Raw genomic sequence first — 25,857 nt, 5'->3', positions numbered from 1 at the left:
AGAAACATTACCAATATTTACAAGGCTTACTGGGGTCTTAGAAGACATTTAGGGGCAAATTAGAGCAAAACAGTAACACAGAACACTGAGTACCAGGACTGGTGGCTGAAAACAAACTTTATGGGACCGTGGGAAACTTGGTCACGCCCATGGTAAGTGGACATTGAATCTACATCTACACTACTTGTTTTCTTGGCAAAAAATACCATTTGCATAGTTTCAGCCAATCCATTTTTGCGCTGGGGTTTTTGCACATAAACAAGCAGTGTGGATGTTTCCTTTCTGCGCAAAACCCCCTTTTTCTGCAAGATCGGTAAACCTCCTTTTTTGAGGCATATGGATCTTGCGGGAAAAGGGGTTTTTGTGCAAAAAGGAAACATCCACACTGCTTGTTTTTGCGCAAAAACCCCAGCAGAAAAAACAGATTGGCAGAAAATACTGTAGTGTAAACGTAGCCTGAGTTAACAAAAATCATGCAGGACCATGAATCTTCCCAGGACAGAGAGTGCCAGACTAGAGAGGTTCAACAAATATATTTTATTTTTAAGAACAGATTAATCAGTTCAGCAGAGCATCCAAAAGCAGCTGAACTGTATTGGTGAATCTGGCCACTAATAACAATTGATGGATTCATTCAAAAGCCTGTGTTCCTATATTTTATAATTGTAACTATATGGAGAAAAGTCTATATTATATTTCATGATGAACATAAGATAAGTCCAAGTGAAGACTGGTAAAATATGAAATATTTTAAAGGTCAATTTTAACTCATTATTTAGAAAACTGACTCGCACATTCTTAGAAAATTAATTAAAAACTCAAATATTAAGTGTAGTGAGTTTGGGGAGGACATATTGAATTTTTTATGCATAACAAGAAGTTGCTTTAAGTGCAAAGTGCAACTCAACCTGATATATGGAACTACTCACAACTGGTGCCTCTGTTACAAAAAGTCTTACTGATAATACTTTAAGAAAATGTTCTACATTTACTCAGAAACAAAATAACAATTCCGTGTTTTTATTTAAACATCTTCCTGCAATGTGTGAAAGCTATAGGCTGCAGTATTGTGCTTATGAAGGGAAAGAAGAAAGTACTTAATTGGCAGGAGGTTAAAACAAACACAAGGAGGTACTGCTTCACACAACACAGTCAACTTGTAGAACTCCTTCCCAGAGGATGTTGTGAAATCCAAGATCTATAACAGGGTTCAAAAGAAGAGCTAGATAAATTCATGGAGGATAGGCCCATCAACAGCTATTAGCCAGGATGGACAGGAATGGTGTCTCTAGCCTCTGTTTGTCAGAAGCAGAGACTGGGCAATGAGGGATGGATCATTTGATGATTAACTGCTCTGTTCATTTCCTTTGGGGCACCTTGTATTGGACACTATTGCAAGACAGGATACTGGGCTAGATGGACTTTTGGTCCAACCTAGTATAGCCTCTCTCATGTTCTTACATAGCTCTGTTCACTAATTGATCCTGCCAGACTCAATTATTTTAATGTTCTTCTCTAAAACATTTTCAGACTGTCACTATCTTTTTAGGTAATGTGGAGCCATAAATTAAATACCAAAGTTGCTACTGTACCAGAGCCATTTACTGAAGGACTATTACCTCCATGGTCTGTGATGTGTTATCTTCAACCCAACATCAAATTGCTCTTTTACTCAAGGCAAACTCATATCTGAATTACTCTCCACTTCCCTTCTATAATTCTCATGCAGTATTACTGCTGTTTGGGTTATTATCTCTGGTTGAATATCTGGTTTTTAGATTGTTATTCCTCAAATGCAGTTGCTTCTATCATCTAAGGTGAATCTTATTTTATTTTCCATTCATATGTCCAGCCTCTTTGCATCCATTTGCATTATTTCTCTGCCCTCAGTGTTGTTCACAAGTACTCCTAATATACTTTTATTTGCAAATTTCATCAACGTGGTATTTACTTCCTCTTTTAGGTCATTAATACAGATGGCAAATAAGGCATTAACACATTCAGCAATGTGCTTGAGCATATGCTTAAGCCTGAAATTATTTGCTGAATAAAGATAGCTGAAATAAAGAATGTGTCCAAGAGCTGTCCTAAACTGTGACCTAAGGCCTCAGTTCTGCAATTTACATGAAGGAAGTACCCTGTTTTTTTATAGCCACTTCAGTCAGTGTTGCTCTGTGCTGGTACAAGGCTTCATCTGCACATTGTAAATTGCAAGGCTGGGCCTAAATCATGACCTGTAACATGATTAACTGCTCCATTCAACATATCTTACAGTTCAGTCTAGTGTAGTGCCCATTCATTGCTTCTGATTGTTTACAATAATTTCCCACCCCATGGTCATAGCCAGAGCTCAACACACGGTGGCGAAATCCACTCGCCAGCCCCGCACCGCACATGCGCCAGACCCGCACTGCACATGCAAGCACCGCCGGTGAACAGGGCGACCAGCTGAAATCTACTCGCCACGGGCGAGTAGATAAACAGATTTGTCGAGCCCTGGTTATAGCCAAGTCAATTTGAATTAATTTTTGAGAGACAGCAGTAAATGTTTTACTGGAGTCCAAGGGTCTAGTTATGATGTCCTTCATTGTGTTGGTGAACACCTATTCACACAAGTAGGCTCATTTACTTTGACAGTAGTACTTTAATTCACTAATTTTGTAATTTTCCAAAAAGAAATCAAGTTTGCAGGTTTGTCGCTCTAATTGACATTGGATCAGCCTCTAAGGGCTTGATAACACAGTAAAAAAGACCAGAACAGTTATTGTGGAATAAACTAAACCATAATAGCTATACTAGAACAGTTGCCTGTGCCTTAGTCTATACTAAGGCTTTATTTTGAAATAACCCCACTTAGGTCAAATTAATAAGTGGCATGTCCACACTACCAAGCTTGTTATTTTGAAATAATGGGCCTCTTATTTAAAAATCTGTACTCATTCTCTCCTTGAGGAATAACGCTAATTTTGAAATATTTCAGAGTTGTAGCCATGTTAGCCTGCAACTAACAAAAACTTAAAATATACTAAATAGTATTGCAGCACCTTAGAGACTAACAAAAAATGTAGATGGTATCATGAATGTTCATGGGCACAACACCCTTCTTCAGATGACCAGAATCCAGGTTTCAAATAAATAGCAGAAAAAGAGAGGGGATAGGGAGGGAAAGAGAAGGAAAAAGAAGGGGAAAAAAGGGAAAAAATATTGTCAATTAGAGTGTCCATGCTAAATGAAGCTAATAAGAGTACACTGTACCCTCTCTAATTACCCATTGCTTGGTTCCTTATGTCATTAGGATCCTGAATGTAGCTAAGGTAATCCAGCTAAGGCAGTGGTCACCAACCAGTAGATCAGGTTCTACAGGTAGTTCTTGGAGCCTCTGACAGGTGATCTTGACTCGTTTGGCCAAGAAGCTATTGAGCGCTGGCACTTCAGTTGCCACTGTCATGCTTCTCCTGCCCTGATCCTTGGACCAGCTCCTCCCCCCCTTCCCTCGCCCCAAAGCTTCCTGCTTGCTGTGCAGAGTTTGGGGGAGGGAAGGGGAGAAGTGCCAATGTCAGGATGTCCCTCATCCCCCCATTCCTGTACCCAGTCTACACGTGGAGAGAAGGGGATGGAGGGAGCTTGGCAATGCAAATCTCTGTCAGTCTCTCACAGTGTGTGTGTGTCTGTCATTCTCACAAACACACACTGTCCTTCACTCATCTCCCGACCCAACACATATTTGGGTTCTTGTTGTTACTTCTTTTACTGCTTCCAAAGTGGGTTAGTTTTGGTTTCTGACTGGACTGTGCATTTCATAATTTTCATTTCTCTCTTACGCCTAAATTTAATTCTTTGAGTAGTGAGTTCTAACATGCCAAACCTGTCATGGCTGAAGTCATTATCCCTATGGTAATTGCTACTCCTGGAAGTGGCTGGCATGTCACTGCAGCCCCTGAGAAAGGCAGAGCAGAGGGTCTCCACATGCCATTCTTGCCTGCAGTCACCACTCCTGCAGCTCTCATTGATCAACTGAGACAACCAGCAGAAGCTGTGGATTCAGTGCGTGTAGATGAAGGGCTGCACATGGTGCCATGGAGCCATTGCTGTACATGCCAGCTGCTTTCAGGAGTGGTGCAGGGCCAGGGCAGGAGTAACTCTGCCTTAACCCCACTGTTCAACCATCTGTAAGCCATCTCAGTTAAATGGTGCCCAGCCACAGCCTGCTTCCTGAACCCCTATCCTAGCCCTGAACCTCCTCCTGAATCCAACCTCCTGCCTCAGATGTGAGTCCCCCTGCACCCAAACTCCTTCCCACAGCTTGCACCCCGAAACCTCTTCTGGACCCCAATCCGCTGCCCTGGGCTAAGCCTGGTGCCCCTCCCACACTCCAAGCTCCTTGGCCCAATTCCAGAGCCTGCACCCCAACCCCTATCGCAGCCTGGTGCAAGTGAGTGAGGAAGGGGGATGGAGTGAGCAGGGTGAAACCCTTGTAGAAGGGGAGGAGGAGGGGCAGGGCTTCAAAGAAGGGGCAGGAAGGAAGTTGGGCAAGGGTATTTGGGTTTGAGGTAGATCTTACATTGCACTTCAATTGAAAAAGTGATCTTGTGGTTAAAAAGATTGGAGACCACCTAGTTAAGGTCTTTGTTTAAACCTCTGTTACAGGTATAAAAATCACTTTATTCCAAAATAATTATTGCACTCACAAAACATACTAATCATTCCAGAGTAAAATGGCTTTTATTCTGGAATAATGTGTTTACAAGTGGAACTATTTTGCAATAGCTGCTGAAGAATAATTTACTCTACAATACCTATTCTAGTCAATTTCATTTATAAACAAGCCCTTACTGGTGTTTTTCTGGCAATATTTACTTCATTTTCAGATTATTTAAATAGATACCATATGGAGGTCAATTTTCATGACCATTCTTTTCTTTTTGTCAATGTTGGTATCGCGTGTCCTTTTTCTTATCTTCCAGATCATCAATTCTCCCAATAACTGTTAAATGTTAACAGCTAATTCTTTTTTCACAATAGGAGAGGAAAGTTAACATCTATATGTTTACAATATATGGATTAACATTCCTCTTCTACGGTGAAGGTCTGTATATTCAAATTTTTCAAAACTGCACTTTTGTTTATTTGTGAATATCAATTCAAATTTTTAAATGAATTTACTTTAATTTTGACCAATGTCTGTTCAAGTTCTTGTGAATAAGTTTACTTGTAAGCAGGAATATTTGTGAAACAACAAATTTTAGGCACATATACCAAGTATTCTAAGAAAGAAAGCAGTGAGTGTTAATGTGAGAATACACATTGGTAGCCTGAAACTGAGTTATGATAATTCAGTCAGGTAATGAGTCAAATTTTATATTTCTGTACTCACTGAAAGCTAACTAGAACAACTAGAATTTTGAATAGTGAATACTTGCAGTGAAATGCACAAGAACAATACACACCAATGATGAATGCACAAGCAGCAAAGTCTGACAAAATGCTGAAGGAACAGACCAGAGTCCATGCGCAGCTTGACCTGCTGCTCACAAACAGGGAGGAACTAGCAGGGGAAGTAGAGGTGGGTGACAACCTTGGAAGCAGTGATCATGAGATGGTAGATTTCAGGATCCTGACCGAAGGAACAAAGGAGAGTAGCAAAATACACACCCTGGACTTCAGAAAAGGAGACTTTGACTCCCTCAGAGAACTGATGGGCAGGATTCCATGGGATGCTTACATGAAGAGGAAAGGAGTCCAGGAGATCCGGCAGTATTTTAAAGAAGCCTTATTAAAGACACAGGAAGAAACCATCCCAATGTGCAGCAAGAAAATCAAATATGATAGGCGATCAGATTGGCTTACCAGGGACATCCTTGGTGAGCTTAAAAACAAAAAGGAAGCTTACAAGAAGTGGAAACTTGAACAAATGATTAGGGAGGGGTATAAATATATTCAGGGCTCGACAAACTATGTAATCTACTCACCCGTGGCGAGTAGATTACAACCCAGAAGAGCCGGGTTCAGGCAATCTGCGCATGCACAGATCGCCAGTCAGCGCGGCTGGCTAGCGGGGCTCGCTGCAGCTTGGCAAGCCCTGAATATATTGCTTGAGAATGCAGGGGAGTTATCAGGAAGGTGAAAGCCCAACTGGAATTGCAGTTAGCAAGGGACGTGATGGGTAACAAGAAAGGTTTCTTCAGGAATGTAAGCAATAAGAGGTGATCAGAGAGGATGTGGGGCCCTTACTGGATATGAGAGGTAACCTAGTGACAGATGATGTGGGAAAAGCTGAAGTACTCAATGTTTTCTTTGCCTCTGTCTTCACGAACAAGGTCAGCTCCCAGACAAATGCACTAGGCAATGCAGTATGGGAAGGAGGAGGATAGCCCTTGGTGGGGAAAGAACAAGTTAGGAACTACAGTAAACTTCCGATAATCCGGCACCTTTGGGACCCAGGGGGTGCCAGATTATTGGATATGCCAGAGTACTGGAAGGGGGGCTATGAAGGGACTGGGGAAGGGGGGTTGGAAGGAAACCGCGCAGCGTGGGCAGCACTCCAGCTGCTCTGCCCCCGGTTTCCCTAAGTCCACCGCTACTGAAACTGACCAGCAGCGGACTTAGGGAAGCCGGGGCCAGAGCAGCTGGGGTGCTGCCGGGTTGGTTCCTCAGCACCGCTCAGGTGAGGGGTGATGCTGCGGGACCAACCCGGCAGCATCCCAGCTGCTCTGCCCCTGGCTTCCCCAAATCCACCGCTGATCAGTTTCAGCAGTGCTGGACTTGGGGAAGCCTGGGGCCAAGCAGCTCCAATTGTCCGGCTGGCCAAAGCACTTCTGGGTTTCAGTTGATGCCGGACTATCGGGAGTGCCAGACCACTGGAGTTTTACTGTATTCAGAAAAGCTAAACATACACAAATTCATGAGCCCGGATTTAATGCATCTGAGGGTACTGAGGGAGTTGGCAAATGTCATTGCAGAGCTTTCGGCCATTATCTTTGAAAACTCGTGGAGATTGGGAAATATTCCGGATGATTGGAAAAAGGCAAATGTAGTGCCCATCTTTAAAAAAGGGAAGAAGGACAATCCAGGGAACTACAGACCAGTCAGCCTTACCTCAGTCCCAGGAAAAATAATGGAGGGGATCCTCAAGGAATCCATTCTGAAACACTTGGAAGAGAGGAAAGGGATCAGGAATAGTCAACATGGATTCACGAAGGGCAAGACATGCCTGATCAATCTGATTAGATTCTATGATGAGGTAACTGGCTCTGTGGATATGGGAAAGTCAGTGGATGTGATATACCTTGATAAAGCAAAGCTTTTGATAAGGTCTCCCACAATATTCTTGTCAGCAAGTTAAGGGAATATGGATTGGATAAATGGACTGTAAGATGGACAGAAAACTGGCTAGAGTGTTGGGCCCACCGGGTAGCGATCAATGTCAGGTTGGCGGTCAGTTTCTAGTGGAGTACCCCAAAGATCTGTTCTAGGGCCGGTTTTGTTCAACAACTTTATTAATAACCTGGATGAGGGGATGGATTGCACCCTCAACAAGTTCGCAGATGACACAAAGCTAGGGGGGAGGTAGATATGTGCTGGAAGGCAGGGATAGGGTCCAGAGTGACCTGGACAGATTAGAGGATTGAGCCAAAAGAAATCTGATGAGGTTAAACAAGGACAAGTGTAGAGTCCTGCACTTGAGACAGAAGAATCCCAAGCATTGTTGCAGGCTGGGGACCAAATGGCTAAGTAGCAGTTCTGCAGAAAAGGACCTGGGAATTACAGTGGATGGGAAGCTGGGTATGAATCAACCATGTGCCTTTGTAGCCAAGAAGGCTAATGGAAAATGATCCTGTTAATAAGCATTTACTGTTAGCCCCAAAATGATTAGGGGCTGGATTGCATGACCTATAAGGAGAGACTGAGGGATTTGGGTTTGTTTCGTCTGCAGAAGAGAAGAGTGAGGGGGGAATCTGATAGCAGCCTTCCAGTTCCTGAAGGGAGGTCCTGAAGGGAGAAAGGCTGTTCACAGTAGTGACAGATGGCAGAACAAGGAGCAATGGTCAAAAGTTACAATGGGAGAGGTCCAGGTTGGATATTAGGAAAAACTATTTCACTAGGAGGGTGGTGAAGCACTGGAATGGGTTACCTAGGGAGGTGGTAGAATCTCCACCCCTAGAGGTTTTTAAGTCTCGGCTTGACAAAGCCCTGGCTGGGTTGATTTAGTTAGGACTGGTCCTGCTTTGGGCAGAGGGCTGGACTTGATGACCTCCTGAGGTGTCTTCCAGCTCTATGAGTCTATGACAAAGTGAACCCCTATTTGTCTGGATTTGCTACCCCTGGCCTGTGAAAGGTCCCTCTGGACCAGTGTGGGGTGCCCAGGCAGCAAAGTCTGACAAAGTGAACCCCATCTGTCTGGATTTGCAACCCTTAGACAAGAGGCTGTGAAAGGTCCCTCTGGGCCTGAGAGACGTGCCGTGGGCAGCAGAAACCGAGCGAGTGTGTCAGTATCTACTACCGGGTTTGGACAGCAGCTGCTTCTGACTCTACATCGGCCAACGCAGAACGTCTCGCATTGTCCGGTCCAGGCTGCAGCATCTCACGTGACACAGCCGCACACCAGGCGGTGAAAGCGACGCGTGTAACCGGACCTGCCTGCCTGCCAGCCCGGGCTGCGGGGCGTGAGCGAGGCTCCCCTGCCAATCCCAGCCCCGGCGAGCCGGCTGCTTCGCTCCCGCTCAGGCTGGCGGAGGAGAGAGCCGAGCCGGGGAACCTAGCGAGGGGCTCGCACTCGCCGCGGCCGGCAGCGCCCCGCAGCGGGGCGGGGGGCTTCAGCGAAAGTGGGAGGCGATTGCCCGGCCCTCACCTCTGCCCGCGCACACGCGTCACTCGCTGCTGGAAGAAGCCCGCTCAGGAGGCCCGGACAGAGGAGACCCGGCGCTAAGGGACGAGCCCGCTCCCAACGCGGAACAGGCTGAGCTCGCCCAGCAGCAGCGCGAGGCACCAACCGCACTTTCGGGGGACGGTTGGGGGGGGAGGGGCCGGGGTCTGACAATTGGGCGCGAGGCACCGCGCGGCCGGGAGGGCAGGGGAGGGGCGAGCAGCGAATGGCGCGCGACCCGCCACCCCCCGGCGCCCGCTCACCGCGTTCTTCTTCTGCACCATCTTGTCCATCTTCTTGGCGATGCGGATGATCTCGTCTTCCGTGCTCATGGCTGCGGGGGCCCGGCCGCCGCGCCGAGGGCTGGGCCTGCGGGACGCACGGGAGAGACGAGAAGGGAGCGGCCGCGGACGCCGCCGCTCAGGCCCCTCGGCTCAGCAATGGAGCCAGGTCGCCGGATCACAAACGCACCCAGCAGCCCGAGCGGCGGCGCCGGCGCCAGGCAGCGCTCATCAAGCGCCAGTCGGCGAGACAGGCCTCAATCGGGCAGCCCGAGAGCATCCACCCGCGCGTGGGGGGCGGGGTTAGCGAGCGGCGGGCGGTGCCCGGGACTCCGGAAGCAGCTAGCGAGGGGTTGAGCGGCTCCGCACCGGCCTCCTCGGCTGCGCTATGGGCTGGGCCCGCGAGCTGCAGGCTCCAGCTCCTGTGACAATTCGTCACACTCGGCTTGTACTGGCAAGCAGCGCCTGGGCGCCTCTCCGCTGAAGCCATGATACCGTCTGGCGGGGACAGAGGTTGCCCCGGATCCCCAGCCTTGTTGTTGGGTCCGGAGCAGGATTTCCAATAAGAAGCTGCTTTCACCTTCCCTTCTTGGCTGGCGTCACTTCCCTGAGGGCATGGCTGCTACAAACTTAAGTTGACCGGCCCAGATCGCCGCGACCAGGGTACTTGTGGTCGTGTCCACGCCACTTTCGGTGCTGCTGCTTGTCCCTGCCGGAAATGCTCCCTCTGGCTTAAAAAAAGTAGTGGGGAGTCTGGGCAGTAACTTGTCTTGGAGTGGGGACAGGAGCTCCAGCTGGAGTCCCAAGCCACGTCTAGGATGACAGCCAGAGCTGTGACGAGCATCCCCTGTAAGCTGTGTGCTTGTGCCGCTGCTAGGAGAAATTCAGATGCGGTGCATGTGATTAGCAGAGCACCCACAGCTGGTTTGTGTGTTTCTGCTGGTGGTGCACATTTGCACATGCCTCTGTGCATATAAAATTATTTTGCACGTGTATAGAAATGATTAGAGGGAACACTGACTGTGAGCCTAGCTTTTTTGTCAATTTCATGGCATCCTGCTGGAGAAGTTACCAGAGTATCCAGGTGTACAGCAAGCAAACCTGGTTTTGCCCCACTGCAGTCTAGCCTATTCACTAGTCAAGGCCAATGCAGGGAAAGGGTAGGTATGTAGATAAATTTTCAGTTACAAAAATGGGATCCCCATAGTTGCAGGATACATCTTTTGACTTTGTATTGATTAACTCATACTAGAAGAGGTATTGATACAGCCAAAAGAGGTAGAGTTATCTGCTTCTCATTCCCTTCTAGATTTGTGGGGGAATATGCAGAGTAGTTTGTTTACATACACAGAAATGTCCCTACAATCCTTCTGAGATGTTGCGATAAAACTTTCATCAAGCTACTCTGCAATTCTCTGCCAAATGTTTGTAGAGAGGGCTGCCTTATTTCGTCCTCTGTGGTAAGATGTTTTCCCACACTGTTCAACAATAAGTTCAACAGTCACCACTGCAGTACACAAGCTACCAGCATATGTGCCTTGGCAGCTTCATGGCCAGAAGCAGTAGCCACTGTGCTCTCTTTCCCTTTGTGACCCTGATGCAAGATATCAGCTAAAATCACCAGCACATATAGAAAACTGCCAGTTTTCAGAGATATTGCCTTTACAGTGAACCCTCGTTTATCGCGGTAGATAGGTTCCAAACCCGACCGCGATAGTTGAAAATCCACGAAGTAGGGACACCATATTTAACATGTATACAGCGAGCCCTCGCTACTTCGCGGTTCGACCATCGCGGATTCACGTATATACATAATGTAATGAAAAAAGTCCGCGAAGTCGTGAATCCGCGATGGTCGAACCGCGAAGTAGCGAGGGCTCACTGTACTACTAGAATTATACAACTGAGAAAATACCCTTTCATTTTTGTAGTCACTGTAGCTGATGCAGTAACTGGCACTTTGCACAAACAATTCCAAGAAGTAAGAATGTAGTGCTTACAGCTTATGAGGAGCACATTTAGCATCTTAAGTTTTGGTTTCTGTAGTGTATTCAGTGACAACAGTACTTCCGTGTGCGTTATCTTCAACAACTGCTGTTTCAGCCTTTGGGATTCACACCCACAGAACACCAGAGTCATAACTAGAAGAGGACTTGGGCTAACAAGTTCAGCAAGAGCCTGAAAGCTAGCACTGCATTGTAGCCTGAGTACAGGATGAACATTGCAGACAGCTTGGAGAAGGAAGAAGTGGATAGGTGAAAGGTTCAAGAATCCTAGCAAGAAAAGGAGGTACACCAAGCCATAATGGGGCTTTTCAAACAGCAAATACTTATGCTATAGATCCCATGTTTATTTCCCTCTGCCTCCCATTGTCAGCTCAGTTCAGTACCTCCCTATTGCCCTCTGCTCTAACATTTCAGGGGGAAACAGGGATGGTTTCACTTACCCCTCCACTCCTGGGGAAATTAAAGACAAACACAGCTTCACATACATTAAGCCAATGGTCATCAACCAGTAGATTGGGATTTACCAGTAGATCTTGGAGCCTCTGACAGGTGATCTTGACTGTTTTGGCCAGGAAGCTAGCAAGCTCTGGCACTTCAGTTGCCCTCCCCCCCCTTGTCTTGCTGCTCCTGCTCTCTGCCTTGGAGCTGCTCCCCTGGGAGCCTCCTGCTTGCTATGCAGGGTATGTGTGAGGAGGGAGGAAAGTGAGGGGCACTGATGTCAGGGAGTCCCTCCTCTCCCCACTTCTGTACCCTCTCTCCACATGGAGAGAAGGGAACAGAAGGAGCTTGGCAATGCAAATCTCTCACTCTCACACGCTGTGTGTGCCCATCATTCTCACAAAACACACTGTCCTTCACTCTCATCTCCCGACCCAACATATATGTGGGGGGTTATTATTTTTATTACTTGAAAAGGGGGTTAGTTTTGCTTTTTGATGATCTGTGCATTTCATGATTTTCATCTCACACTTAAATTTTTTAGTAGTGAGTTCTAAAATGCCTACTCTGTTGTGGCTGGAGTCATTATCCCTATGATAACAGCTGCTCCTGGAAGTGGCTGGCATGTCACTGCAGCCCCTGAGAAAGGCAGAGCAGAGGGTCTCCACATGCTGTCCTTGCCTGCAGACACCATTTTTGTAACACCCATTGATCAGTATTGAGGAACCATGGTCAATAGAAGCTGTGGGCTCAGTGCCTGTTGATGAGGGGCAATACATGGTGCCATGGAGCCATTGCTGTACATGCCAGCTGCTTTCAGGAGTGGTGCAGGGCCAGGGCAGGAGTAAGCCTGCCTTAACTCCACTGCTCCACCACCCAGAAGCAGTCTCAGTTAAACCGTGCCCATCCAGAGCCTACTTCCTGAACTCCTCTCCCAGTCCTGAACCTCCTCTTACACCCAACCTCCTGCCCCAGACGCAAGTCCCCCTGCACCCAATCTCCTTCCTAGATCTTGCACCCTGAAACTACTCCTGGACCCCAATCCTCCACCCTTGGCTAAGCTGGGAGCCCCTCTCACATTCCAAACCCCCTAGGCTCAAGACCAGAGCCAGCATCCCAATCCCCTATCCAACTTGGTGAAAGTGAGTGAGGATGAGGGAGGAAAGGGGATAGAGTGAGCAGGGTGAGGCCTCGGAGAAGGGGTAGAGTAGGGGCGGGGGCTCAGAGAAGGGGCAGGCAGGAAGTGGGGCAAGGGATTTGGGTTTGAGGTAGATCTTACATTGCACTTAAATTGAAAAAGTGATCCAGTAGTTAAAAAAGATGGAGACCACTGCATTAAGCTGTGAAGGCCATTGCTGCTTGGTGTATTAGTAGCTGAAATAGACATGAATGTTTTCCCATTCATAGTATCTATTAGTAAAATTTATTAAAGTTTTTAACATCCATTTTAAAACTGTCCCCTTTTTACACTGGTTTTGTTGCAGAATTTTTTGAACATAATTCTTATTACCATATGTTAGTTGGAACATAATTCATTTTTATTAGGTCATTCATGTCTGAACAGTATTGTTCCCTCTTGAGGTCTTCAAAAAGCCTTTGTATCAGGTTCAGACAGCTGCTCCACTTCTGCCTTCCACCCCAGCAGAAACTTTTCCCTCTTTGCTTCACATATATTATGTAGTATACAACAGGCAGCTATATAAACATGGGGATATTTTTCTTGTGAGCAGGGTTCAGCAAGCAGATCCAGGAATGTGATTTTAGAGCCCTGCAAATAACAGCTTTTTATCCACATCCAAATATTCACATACTCAAGCAATACAGGCAGTCCTCGGGTTATGTACAAGATAGGGACCGTAGGTTTGTTCTTAAGTTGAATTTGTATGTAATTCTGAACTAGCATTCAGATTCAGCCGCTGTTCAAACTGACCAGCAGTGGCTGAATCGGACACGCCTGGGGCAGAGCAGCTGGGGTGCTGCTGGGTTGGTCCCGCAGCGCCGCTCCTCGGCGCTACTGGACCAACCCGGCAGCCCCCCAGCTGCTCTACCCCAGGCATCGGCGAGAAAAGCCTGGTCTGCTGGGGGGGGGGGGCGCACTAGCTGTGCCCCCCCCCAGCAGACCAGGGAGATGCAGAGCGGCTTTTCTCGCCACGGAGGACGCGGGCGGTGGGACCGCCGAGACGTGCCGCGGTCCCGTTGCCCACGTCCTCCGTGGCGAGAAAAGCTGCTCCGCGTCTCCCTGGTCTGCTGGGGGTGGGAGGGGCGCTAGCTCCACATCTCCCTGTTCTGCTGGGGGGAAGCGCCCCCCGCGCCACCGGAGGTGGCAACTGTGGGGGAGGCACCCCGCACTAGCGGCCCCCCCGTTCGTAACTAGGGGTCCGACTTAAGTCGGACTGACGTAACCCGGGGACTGCCCGTATAGTAACTACGGCAACTGTACCTGATATAACTTGAGCCGACATAAGTTTGGACTATAGACTTGGCCTACAATGTGTGAAATCATAATTGGTTCAAATAATAGCAGCTAAGCTAGAATTAGGCTACTGCCTGTGCTGGGATAGGAAATAGTTTTGAGGCTATATAGTTATCTTTGTTTTTCCACCAATGGTACCAAAGGTGGGAATTTTTAAGGAAAACAATCAAGTGGCCTGTCGGGAAAAAAAGGGCTAGATTTGGAAAAGTAAGCAAGCATGGCTGAGGCATGTTTACTGAAATTCTGTAAAATATTGTTTTGTACTGCTTCCAGCTTAACTTTGAATGTGGATGGGGTTCAAACCTTTTGGGAAACTATGATTTAAACTAGATAACAATCACTTCCTATCTTAGTGAGCTGTGTTTATTCTGGACATATCTCATTTTTACCTCCTTCCCTACACTGCTCTAGTGCAGTCAATCTGCTGGCACCTGCAGCCATTTCCCCAATCAGCATTAGTTGAGACAATTAGGCTATGTCTAGATTGGCATGATTTTCCGGAAAAGCATTTTCGGAAAAGAGCGTCTAGATTGGCACGGACGCTTTTCCGCAAAAGCGTCCATGGCCAATCTAGACGCGCTTTTCCGCAAAAAAGCCCCAATCACCAATTTTGCAATCAGGGCTTTTTTGCGGAAAACAAATCTTAGCTGTCTACACTGGCCCTTTTGCGCAAAAGGGACTTTTCCCCAACGGGAGCAGCATAATATTTCTGCAAGAACAGTGACAATCTTACATGAGATCATCGGTGTTCTTGCGGAAATTCAAGCGGCCAGTGTAGACAGCTGGCAAGTTTTTCCGGAAAAGCGCCTGATTTTCTGGAAAAACTGGCCAGTCTAGACACAGCCTTAAAGTGTTGACAGCCAGTCTATGCTGAGCCTATCAATGGACAAACTACATGAATGGCAGCAGTAGTGAGAAACAAAAAAACAAAACTAGTGTAAATAAAACTATTGTGTTTAATCAGAGTTACTGTGAAAAAGGTTAAAATGTGACTAGAATGAAATGAAGGTCTTCAGTCCTAGTTAACTATTTTCAAGTTGTTTTTGATTATTGGAAATATGCCAAACAAACAAAGCCCCCCCTTGTATGCCTTAGCAGCTACAAATGCAACCTTACTAATGTTCATTCTGTAATAAGTAAGGAAATAATAGCAAGGTAACTTAAATGCTACTCCGTGCCAATGAAAAGCCAGCTACTTTGCTGGAGTATTACATGCACATACTTTACATTCAGACTAGTGGATTAAGAAGATTCCAGAAAATAATTCAAAAGAGAATGGAGAGAATGACCAGAATGCTGATTGCTGTACCAGTGCTACTGCCTATATAATACTCTTTTCAGAAGATGAAAGCAAAGAATAATCTAGACAAGCCCATAATAGCCACAGTTCCCACAATTTATGTAATCAGCTACAAAGATTTCTGGATATTTATGTATCTGTAAAATTGCTAAATACATTGTGTGGATTAGCCTTATTAAGTATTTTGTATTTAGCCAGTAACTGTATTGCTGACAGACACGTGTCCAACATCAATTTTTTGAGTCTCTTTCAGCTGCTCTTTGGAGCAGGCTGTTTTGCACCAGCACCTGTCTTATGCTAGAACAAGCTGCCAAGAAACAGAGCAGAAGCGAGAACAGACTTTGCATACGTCTTCATATTTTTATATTTTTTTAGAAAGACACAAGATTGTATCTTCAGATAACCCACCAATACGGTAAGCAAAGAAAATAAAGACAATAGGCAAGGGAGTTCCTAAGACTTAGCAGATCCATATTTCACTGATAGGATAGGACTTACTAAGGATAAAGTAGGGAAGAATGCCCCACTCTGGCTGGGCTTGATACAGCATAGCTGGGTGTCATTTAATAGCCTTTAATATACAGGCAATTAGATGATGTGGTGGTCTTTTTTAGTCTTAAATTTTATGACTAAGTTCCAATGAATTGTCTCTGTGGCTATAAGGATAGCATACTGAACAACTGGTGCAGTTTCATCTCAGTATCTATAACATTTGATTCTAATGCGAGCCCTATTCACCAGCCGCGTGGAAGCGCGCACTGCATGGCCCCGCCGGCTTAAAATCTACTTGCCATGGGCAAGTGGATTGAATCATTTGTCGAGCCCTGGTCATGAATATGCCTAAACCCACGGTTTCACTTTCCTCAAGACTGATTCTATGTATGAGAAACTAATAAGACAACAATTCATCATTCAAGGCAAACGCCAACATTTGGTTGCATGTGAAACTAATTCATCTCATTAACAGCAGCCATAGTGGGTCAGACCAAAGTTCCATCTAGCCCAGTATCCTGTTTGGCAATAGTGGCCAATACCAATTGCCCCAGACAAAGGGAACACAACGTGATCCCTCTCTTGTCATCCATTTCCAGACAGAAGCTAGAGACAACATTCCTATGCATCCTGGCTAATAGCCATTGATGGACTTAACCTACATGAATATATCTAACTTTTTTTGAACGCTGTTAAAGTCCTAGTCTTCATCACATCCTCTAGGAAGGAGTTCCATAGATTGACTGTGTGCTGAGTGAAGAAAAACTTCCTTTTGTTTTAAACCTGCTATTGCTGCCTATTAATTTCATTTAGTGATCCCTAGTTCTTATATTGTGGGAAGTAAATAACTTTTCCTTATTCATTTTTTCCATACCAGTCATGATTTTATAGACCTCTATCATATCCCCCCTTAGTCTCCTCTTTTCTAAGCCGAATAGTCCACATTTTAAAAATCTCTCTTCATATGGGACCCATTCACAGTCTGCTTTGGTCTTAGCTATCTTGAGCAGCTTGGTATCATCTGCAAATTTTGCCACCTCACTGTTTACCCCTTTCTCTGGATCACTTATAAATAAGTTGGACAGGATTGGTCCCAGGACAGATCCTTGGGGGACCCCACTAGTTAACTCTCTCCACTCTGAAAACTTACCATTTATTCCTACCCTTTGTTTCCTGTCTTTTGACCAGTTATCGATCCATGAACGGACCTTCCCTCTTATCCCATGATAGCTTACTTTACTTAAAGAGCCCTTGGTGAGGGACCTTGTCAAAGGCTTTCTGGAAATTTAAGTATACTATATCCTTTAGATCCCCCTTGTCCACATTTGTTGACCCCTCAACGAACTCCAGCAGATTAGTACGGCATGATTTCCCTTTACAGAAACCATGCTGACTTTCCCCCAACAAAACTATGTTCATCTATGTGTCTGACAATTTTATTCTTTACTATAATTTACCATGTGCATCTTTGTTAACACGCCCAATTGCATGATCACATCTCAGAATTACACTCACTTTTTAACAATCTAGGATTCAAGTGATTGCTCATATCCATTCCATTTAGGTGTGCACGTGCTGCATGCACAATTGTGGGAAGGTTTTTCCCTTATTGGTACCCATTGGGACAGCAGGATTGCCCCCTCGAGTGGCATCTCCATAGTGGTGCTGGCCCTCTGCCTCCTCAGTTCCTTCTTACCACCTGTGATGGTTGTTAGAATGTTCTCCTCTTGCTACGGCATGTGTTTCCTTAGTTGTTGGTCTATAAATAGTTAGAACTTCTTCATTAATTATACTTATATTCATAGTTGTAGTTGCTAATAATGTTAGTGAGCAGGGTTTCCTACCCCACACCAGAATATGCCCAGGCCTCAGGGCTTTAAGGTCTGCACAAAATGGCTGAAGCCTATACCTCAGGGTTCACCTGCATGATTCATGCCTAAAGTTTCTGGGAGTGGGTCACAAGGCACATAGGTATAGGATCTGCCAGGGATTTAAGCCTCACATGAAAAAGGAGAGACACAGCTAAAATCTCTCCTTAAGGATGCTGCTCTTCAGCCCCAGTCTGCCTCAGAGTCAGCACCAAGGCAACCATCTCCAACCCAGAGATCTGATACCAGCGGGTAGCACCAACCTCAGTCCCTGGTGCCCCATAAGAGGGCAGAAAGGAGCCATTCTCCATCCTGGCATGCAGCACGATTGCATCCCCAGGTCACCAACTAGTAGATTGGGATCTACTGGTAGATCCTGGAGCCTCTCACAGGTGATCCTGACTTGTTTGGCTAGGAGGCGGTCTTAAGTTGTCTCTCCCCCCATTGTTGTGCTGCTCCTGCCCTCAGTCTTAGAGCTGCCTCCCAGGAATCCTTGCTTGCTGTGCAGGGTGTAAGAAATGGAGGGGGGCACTGAAGTCAGGGTGTTTTCCTTTCCATGTCCCCAATCTCCCCAGAGTGAGCAGGGTGGGACATCAGTGCAGAGCTACAGGGGAAGAGGCTGGGCAAGGGTATTTGAATTTGAGAGCTCCTGGATTGACAAATTCAAAAAGTGTTCTTGTGCTTAAAAAGGTTAGAGACCACTGCTCTAAAGTGACTGTGGCCACTGGGAAAAGTGAGCCTGCAGAGGAGAGCTATACTGCAGAGACACCACTAAGGGCAGCAGCATCACAAAGAGAGGGGCCAGCTAGGCTGGGACTCGCCATCTTGCCTGCCACAAGACTAGGTAAGTAGCCCTCCTTGCCCCCAAACCCCTTTCCTCACCAGCCAGGGAAGTCTGGGATGGGGAGGAAAAAAGACCCCTGCAGGATAGGACTCCTCCCCCCAGGCCCCTCCTCACCCTCCAACCACCTACATGCCCAGTCCTGCACCCCCACATCTCCAAGGCCCAGCATTAAACTCCTGCATCCCCCACCCAGCCAGTCCCTGCCTTAAAGGACCCAGGCAACACTGGGTATGTCTTCTAGTCTACTGAGAGTTTGTCAGTCTGTTCAAGAACTTCTAAATTGTAAGAGAGAGGACCACCAAATTTGGTATACAGCTTCTTATCGTAACAAAGCAAGATAAGGGTTTGGTTGGGCAAAGAAAAGGGGATGTGCCTGCAATAGGACTGCTTCTCATAAAACACAGGAGAAGCACCAGGAAGGTGAAAGGGGCTGGCTAGGGCTGCACACACCCCCTTCCCCACCTGGGACTGCCCAAACCTCAAGCCTCCTACCCCAGGTGCCCCTTTGGGAGTTCGGGGAGGCTGAAGCTCTCCCCTCCCGCAGATTCGTAGTGGGACATTGCTGACTGTTTCCATACACTTCTGGCCAAAGGGGAAGTGCAGAGTTTGCTGCATTCCACTCATTGGTTGGGGCAGACAAGCTGTGCATTTTGCTCTTAGTCCCTGGCAGGGACAGCAAGGGGCACATACACCCCTAGAGCTCTTCCTCACTCCCTGACTCCTGAACTTCCCACTCCCTGTCTTGGAGTCCCTCCTTAAGAACGTGAGAAATGCTGCGTAAATGTGCTAGTTCTATATACAGAAGGATCTTGAAGAATTGTTAGTTGTCCCACCTGTATCTTCTTAAATAAATCATGAAGTAAGAATGTATAGAAATTACATGTTTCTAGGTGAATTTTCTTAACAAGATTTCCTTTGTCAGAAATCCTATACAACGATACAGATATGGAAACTTAGCTGAGAGAATTAAAACTGCCATGTCCCTTCCAGATGCAGGAAAGATACCTATCCAGATCTTAGTCCGACAACAAATGGTGATAATTTCTCTCTTACTTTCTGTACAGTGGGGAACTAATTGGATTGATAATCTTAAACAATTCCAGTTGAGCCTGTTATTTCAACAGCATTGAGTTATTAACTCAGATGCACAACACTCAATTCATCACTGAACTAAGTATCAGATACAAGAGAAAAACAGAAAGCCAGCACTCAGGCAAGTTGAACATAGCTGAGCACTTGGGCATGTAAGATTTTCAAAGCTTTTTTATAAACTGAAGATTTTTTTTTTTTTTTGCTAATTTATCCACAGTTTCATCCTCAAATATATTTTTAGTTGAAAGATGTCCAGTATCCAATACTATACTTCTATAACTCTTACTCTATAACTAATCTGGATCTTTATTCTTTGTAATTGATACATATTTCTGATATGATACATTAACCTTTTCCCCATACAGATCAGCGTTCCCTATAAGCTGGATGCTTATGCAGCCATTCATGAGAGATTCAAATGCCACCCAGCTGATTAGCAGAGCACCCACAGCTAGTATTTTGTTTCTACTGGTGGTATGCATTTGCACATGCCTTGATGCATATAAAAATTTTATTCCACAAATGGATGGAAAAGATTAGAGAACACATTGACACAGACTACTTGAAATATAGTATACCTACTCACATTTTTATAGAAATTGCATCACCACCCACTTCTGGAGTATCTTACATTAACTTACAGTAAATTGGACAGTAGAAGTCGCATCTCTTTTCAAAGAAGAAAGAGGGATATTTTCCAAATGCATACATTCTTTTGGTCCAGTAGACCCAGCAAGTCAACTCTTAAAGGTAGAACTAATAGCTCCTCCCTCCCCTTTACTTTTTATTTTGTAACTGAAGGATGTATCTGAACCATCTTTTGGATAATGAAGTCCTCTAAAATTAACTCTCACAATGTTTGATGTCTTTAAAAAAATAGAGACTTCAGTGTCAGAGTTGCCTTTGATGTTTACTCAAGGCAATATTGCCTTTAGGGATAGAGAATTTTTGGGCCTTGTTCAGTACCATTTTTAGACTGTTACATAAATAAGAAACTGAAAGACTTTGTTTTAAAGCAGCAATTTAGTAACATGTGCTGGAAAGGGATGTATCATCCATTTCATACCCAAGTAGTGTTTTTAGTACAGTATTTGCATCAATACAATCCAGGTCAGTATTTAAATAAGTATTGTAATTTGCATATAAATTGCTTACACCTTTTTTTTTTTTAAGTTGAAAACATTTAAGAACTAGGGATATTAGATATCTAATGTAATAATCGTGTAACTGCACCAAATCTTATCGGTTTCATGATTATTTGATGGTCTCTGGGGGATGTAGCCAGCAGTCCTGGCCCCACCCCCAGGGAGTCCCCTACTGTCCCATACTGGGTGGCAGTCAGTCTGCAAAGGGAACAGGATCCCACCTCCCCCCCTACTGCCTCTGATACACATGAGGAGATGGGGGGGGGGGCACTATCAACTCCTGCAGGCTCCTGCCTCCTTGCTGCAAGGGGAGGGGAAAAGAGTGCATGTAGTTTGGATTAACCAATAAACCTGGGCTTATTGGTTAATTGTTTAAGCACTATATGCTAACATCCCTACTAAAAACATACTACTGCATCGTGATAGAAATACTGTATCGTCACTCTTATCTGTTCCTACATCCATAGTTTTTACTAGGTACCTGAGTACAAAAAAAGCAGATTTGTTACATCCTAATGCTGAATGCTCCAAGCAATACCAATAAATTTCATATATTTTACACATCATTTCAACGTTTCCTTTTTCCAGTTTATGGATCATCATGGCCACCCTCCCTAAAATAACCAGACTTTTCTTCATATGATGTCTTACATGATATAGTAACAATAAGGTACAAACATCACTGAACAGCCATAAAGAATGGAGCCAGCGGTTAGGATCATATACAACTTACTACTTCGCAGTTTTCTATTGAAGTGAAAATATTAATTGTAACTGTTAATGATGTTGAAAACTAGACTGCTGAAAAAATGCCTTTCCTAAGGCACAGAACTTCCTGAAGAAAGCTGTGCCATTACAGCAGATTAGGAAGACTGACGTTCATGTTTGCTATTAAAAAATCAATCAGATAACCATCATAATTTTCATAGCATTTAAAAAATACTTCATTTTCTTTCAGTTTCCTTCCTGGAACCATGAAGATGGAAAAAGTTGAATTATACTTTATAACTAAGGTGACAAAGAGCTAAGCTGTTGCTGACAGTTTTTATTTCCAAGTTGAGGGAAACAGAATTCTTTGTATGATGGGGAGTGCAATTATACCAAAAACCAAAAATAACCCCCTGCATCCTTGAAGTGACTGCAATTACACATTATTCAGAAAGCCAACTTTCATTAACACTTGACACAACTGTTTTTGCTGGTATGTTTTTCAAACACTGATTGTCATTGTGAAATAAACTTCAATCAAACAAAAATGTTTACATTTTCCCACTAATTTCAACAAAGCTCAAGATTTCTTACCATAAATAGAGTAAACTAAGTAACAACATCTTGATTTTTATGTTGAACATCTGTTTATACTCTTGAACATAAAGGAAAGCTAAGTGTTAAAATGATTATTTATAAAATTAAAGATATCTAGGCCTTAAACATATGGCTTCATTATCAACATCCTACACAGTACATTCTTAAAATTATATCCATTATATGTCAAGTAGATCCTATGTATAAAAGGTGCATTTTAAGTTTAATGAAGTGTAGTACACTTCACAGACAGAACACATTTAAGAGCTCTAATATATTAGTTACACTACAGGCAGTCCCTGAGTTACGCGGATCCGACTTATGTCGGATCCGCAGTTACGAACGGGGCTTTTCTCGCCCCGGAGGACGGGAGCGGCGGAACGCCCAGATGTGCCACAGTCCCGCCGCCTGCGTTCTCCAGGGCGAGAAAAGCTGCTCCCCGTCTCCCTAGTCTGCTGGTCAGACCAGGGAGACGGGAAGCAAAGCCTAGGAGGACGCCCGCAGCGGGAACCCCAGGCGTCCTCCAAGGCTTTGCTCCCCGTCTCCCTGGTCTGCTGAGGGGGGGCGCAGCTAGTGCCCCCTACTCCCCAGCAGACCAGGCTTTTCTGCCCACGATGCCTGGGGTAGAGCAGCTGGGGCGCTGCTGGGTTGGTCCCGCAGCGCCGTTCCTCGGCGCTACTGGACCAACCCGGCAGCACCCCAGCTGCTCTGCCCCAGGCATCCTGATTCAGTCGCTGCTGGTCAGTTTCAGCAGCGGCTGAATCAGGACGCCTGGGGCAGAACAGCTGGGGTGCTGCTGGGTTGCTCCAATAGCGCCGAGGAGCGGCGCTACTGGAGCAACCCAGCAGCACCCCAGCTGCTCTGCCCCAGGCGTCCCCAAGTCAGCCGCTGCTGAAACTGACCAGCGGCTGACTACAGTAAGCCCGAGGCACAGTTGCTCTGCCCCCGGCTTCCTGGAATCAGCCGCTGATCAGTTTCAGCAGCAGCTGACTTGGGGACGCCTGGGGTTCTTAAGTTGAATCTGTATGTAAGTCAGAACTGGCATCCAGATTCAGCCGCTGTTGAAACTGATCAGTTTCAGCAGCGGCTGAATCTGGATGCCAGTTCCGACTTACATACAGATTCAACTTAAGAACAAACCTACAGTCCCTATCTTGTACGTAACCTGGGGACTGCCTGTATATAGTATTTTTCAGAACTGTGTTGTAATTATATAATACTTACAAGGTAGGAAGTAAAGCCCAAATCTTCCAGCTCTCAATATGGCAATATTTTCAGTGACATCAATAGATTTGCCTCAGGATTTGACCCATAATATATAACCCAATTTGTGTTTTTGAACAAACTGAGTGTATTTAAGTAGCAGGTCCAAGGCTTCTGACTGAACAAAACATTTAATATCAGTCTTTTTTTGTTTGTTGGAACACAAATTAGACATGTGTTTGACATTAATTCATGTCAGGAAATTACATAACTGAAGTCACAGAAAAAATGTAGGTTGAGGGGAGTAAAATACACACAAGAAAAAACAACTTGTGTTTACATTAGCTGAACTGCAGATGTCTTTCTTCCATCTGGGTGAGAATAAATATAAGTAAATTAATTCTATGAATGCACTGTACCGATTTCAAATGTCAAGCCTTCGCATTTATTACCACATAGATCTATCACCTAGTAAAATAATGGAACAAATATTGAGAAAAAAAATCACTTGTCTGGGCTCATGTTCAACCTAGCACATATGCTAACCCTGGCAAGAATCCTTAGTATCCATCTCCGCCAGTGAAGAGGCCCTAGCTGCAAAAGCATCCCCAAACCCCCCTTTATTTGAGAGACTACAAAGGTCCTGCACAGCCAAAGAAGCATATTACATTAAACTGGGAGGTGTGCTGATTCAAAGGTATCCTTGAAGCCATCTTCAGGATTATGCTCCTATTAATCCCCATTGACTTGTACAGGAGCATGTGATGATTACAAATTGGTAGCCAGTTTGTAAACAAAATTTAAAAGTGGACTGTAATGTATCAGAGAATCATAGAATACTAGGACTGGAAGGGACCTCAAGAGGTCATCGAGTCCAGTCCCCTGCCCTCATGGCAGGACCAAATACTGTCTAGACCATCCCTGATAGACATTTATCTAACCTACTCTTAAATATCTCCAGAGATGGGGATTCTACAACCTCCCTGGGGAATTTATTCCAGTGTTTGACAACCCTGACAGTTAGGAACTTTTTCCTAATGTTCAACCTAAACTTCCCTTGCTGCAGTTTAAGCCCATTGCTTCTTGTTCTATCCCCAGAGGCCAAGATGAACAAGTTTTCTCCCTCCTCATTAGGACACCCTTTTAGATATCTGAAAACTGCTATCATGTCTCCCCTCAATCTTCTCTTTTCTAAACTAAACAAACCCAATTCCTTCAGTCTTTCCTCATAGGTCATGTTCTCTAGACCTTTAATCATTCTCGTTGCTCTTCTCTGGACTCTTTCCAATTTCTCCACATCTTTCTTGAAATGTGATGCCCAGAACTGGACACAATACTCCAACTGAGGCCTAACCAGCGCAGAGTAGAGCGGAAGAATGACTTCTCGTGTCTTGCTCACAACACACCTGTTAATGTATCCCAGAATCATGTTTGCTTTCTTTGCAACAGCATCACACTGCTGACTCATATTCAACTTATGGTACACTATAATCCCTAGATCCCTTTCTGCCATACTCCTTCCCAGACAGTCGCTTCCCATTCTGTATGTATGAAACTGATTGTTCCTTCCAAATGCACTTTGCATTTGTCTTTATTAAACTTCATCCTCTTTACCTCACACCATTTCTCCTATTTGTCCAGATCATTTTGAATTATGACCCCATCCTCCAGATTATTCGCAACCCCTCCCAGCTTGGTATCATCTGCAAACTTAATAAGCATACTTTCTATACCAATTTCTAAATCATTGAAAAAGATATTGAACAGAGCTGGTCCCAAAACAGACCCCTGCGGAACCCCACTTGTTATGCCTTTCCAGCAGGATTGTGAACCATTAATAACTACTCTCTGAGTATGGTTATCCAGCCAGTTATGCACCCACCTTATAGTAGCCCCATCTAAGTTCTATTTACCTAGTTTATTGATAAGAATATCATGCAAGACTGTATCAAACGCCTTACTAAAGTCTAGGTATACCACATCCACTGCTTCCCCCTTATCCACAAGACTCGTTAGCTTATTAAAGAAAACTATCAGATTGGTTTGACATGATTTGTTCTTTACAAATCCATGCTGGTTGTTCCCTATCACATTGCTACTTTCCAAGTGTTTACAGATGATTTCCTTAATTACTTGCTCCATTATCTTCCCTGGCGCAGAAGTTAAACTAACTGGTCTGTAGTTTCCTGGGTTGTTCTTATTTTCCTTTTTATAGATGGGCACTATATTTGCCCTTTTCCAGTCCTCTGGAATCTCTCCTGTCTCCCATGAGTTTCCAAAGATGATAGCTAGAGGCTCAGATACCTCCTCTATCAGCTCCTTGAGTATTCTAGGATGCATTTCATCAGGCCCTGGTGACTTGCAGGCATCTCACTTTTCTAGGTGATTTTTAACTTTTTCTTTTTTTATTTTACCTTCTAAACCTACCCCCTTCCCACTAGCATTCACTATGTTAGGCATTCCTACAGACTTCTCGATGAAGACCGAAACAAAGAAGTTCATTGAGCATCTCTGCCATTTCCAAGTTTCCTGTTACTGTTTCTCCCT

At 45.0% G+C, this 25,857-nt stretch overlaps 1 protein-coding gene across 1 annotated transcript in view; it reads right to left on the bottom strand.

Moving 5' to 3' along the window:
• TCEA1 (transcription elongation factor A1) overlaps nucleotides 1–9,454 on the bottom strand; it is a 50,075-nt gene extending 40,621 nt beyond the window's left edge. Inside the window, exon 1 of the mRNA XM_075920703.2 lies at nucleotides 9,127–9,454. Coding sequence (XP_075776818.1) covers nucleotides 9,127–9,195 — 69 coding nt within the window. The 5' untranslated portion in view covers nucleotides 9,196–9,454. The remainder of the gene's footprint in view (nucleotides 1–9,126) is intronic.
• Between the last annotated feature and the right edge of the window lie 16,403 nt (nucleotides 9,455–25,857).

Source organism: Pelodiscus sinensis, chromosome 2 (genome assembly GCF_052426305.1).
Source record: "Pelodiscus sinensis isolate ZL-2025 chromosome 2, ASM5242630v1, whole genome shotgun sequence".
Lineage (NCBI taxonomy): Eukaryota > Metazoa > Chordata > Testudines > Trionychidae > Pelodiscus > Pelodiscus sinensis.
This window is presented reverse-complemented; position numbering and strand designations above follow the sequence as displayed.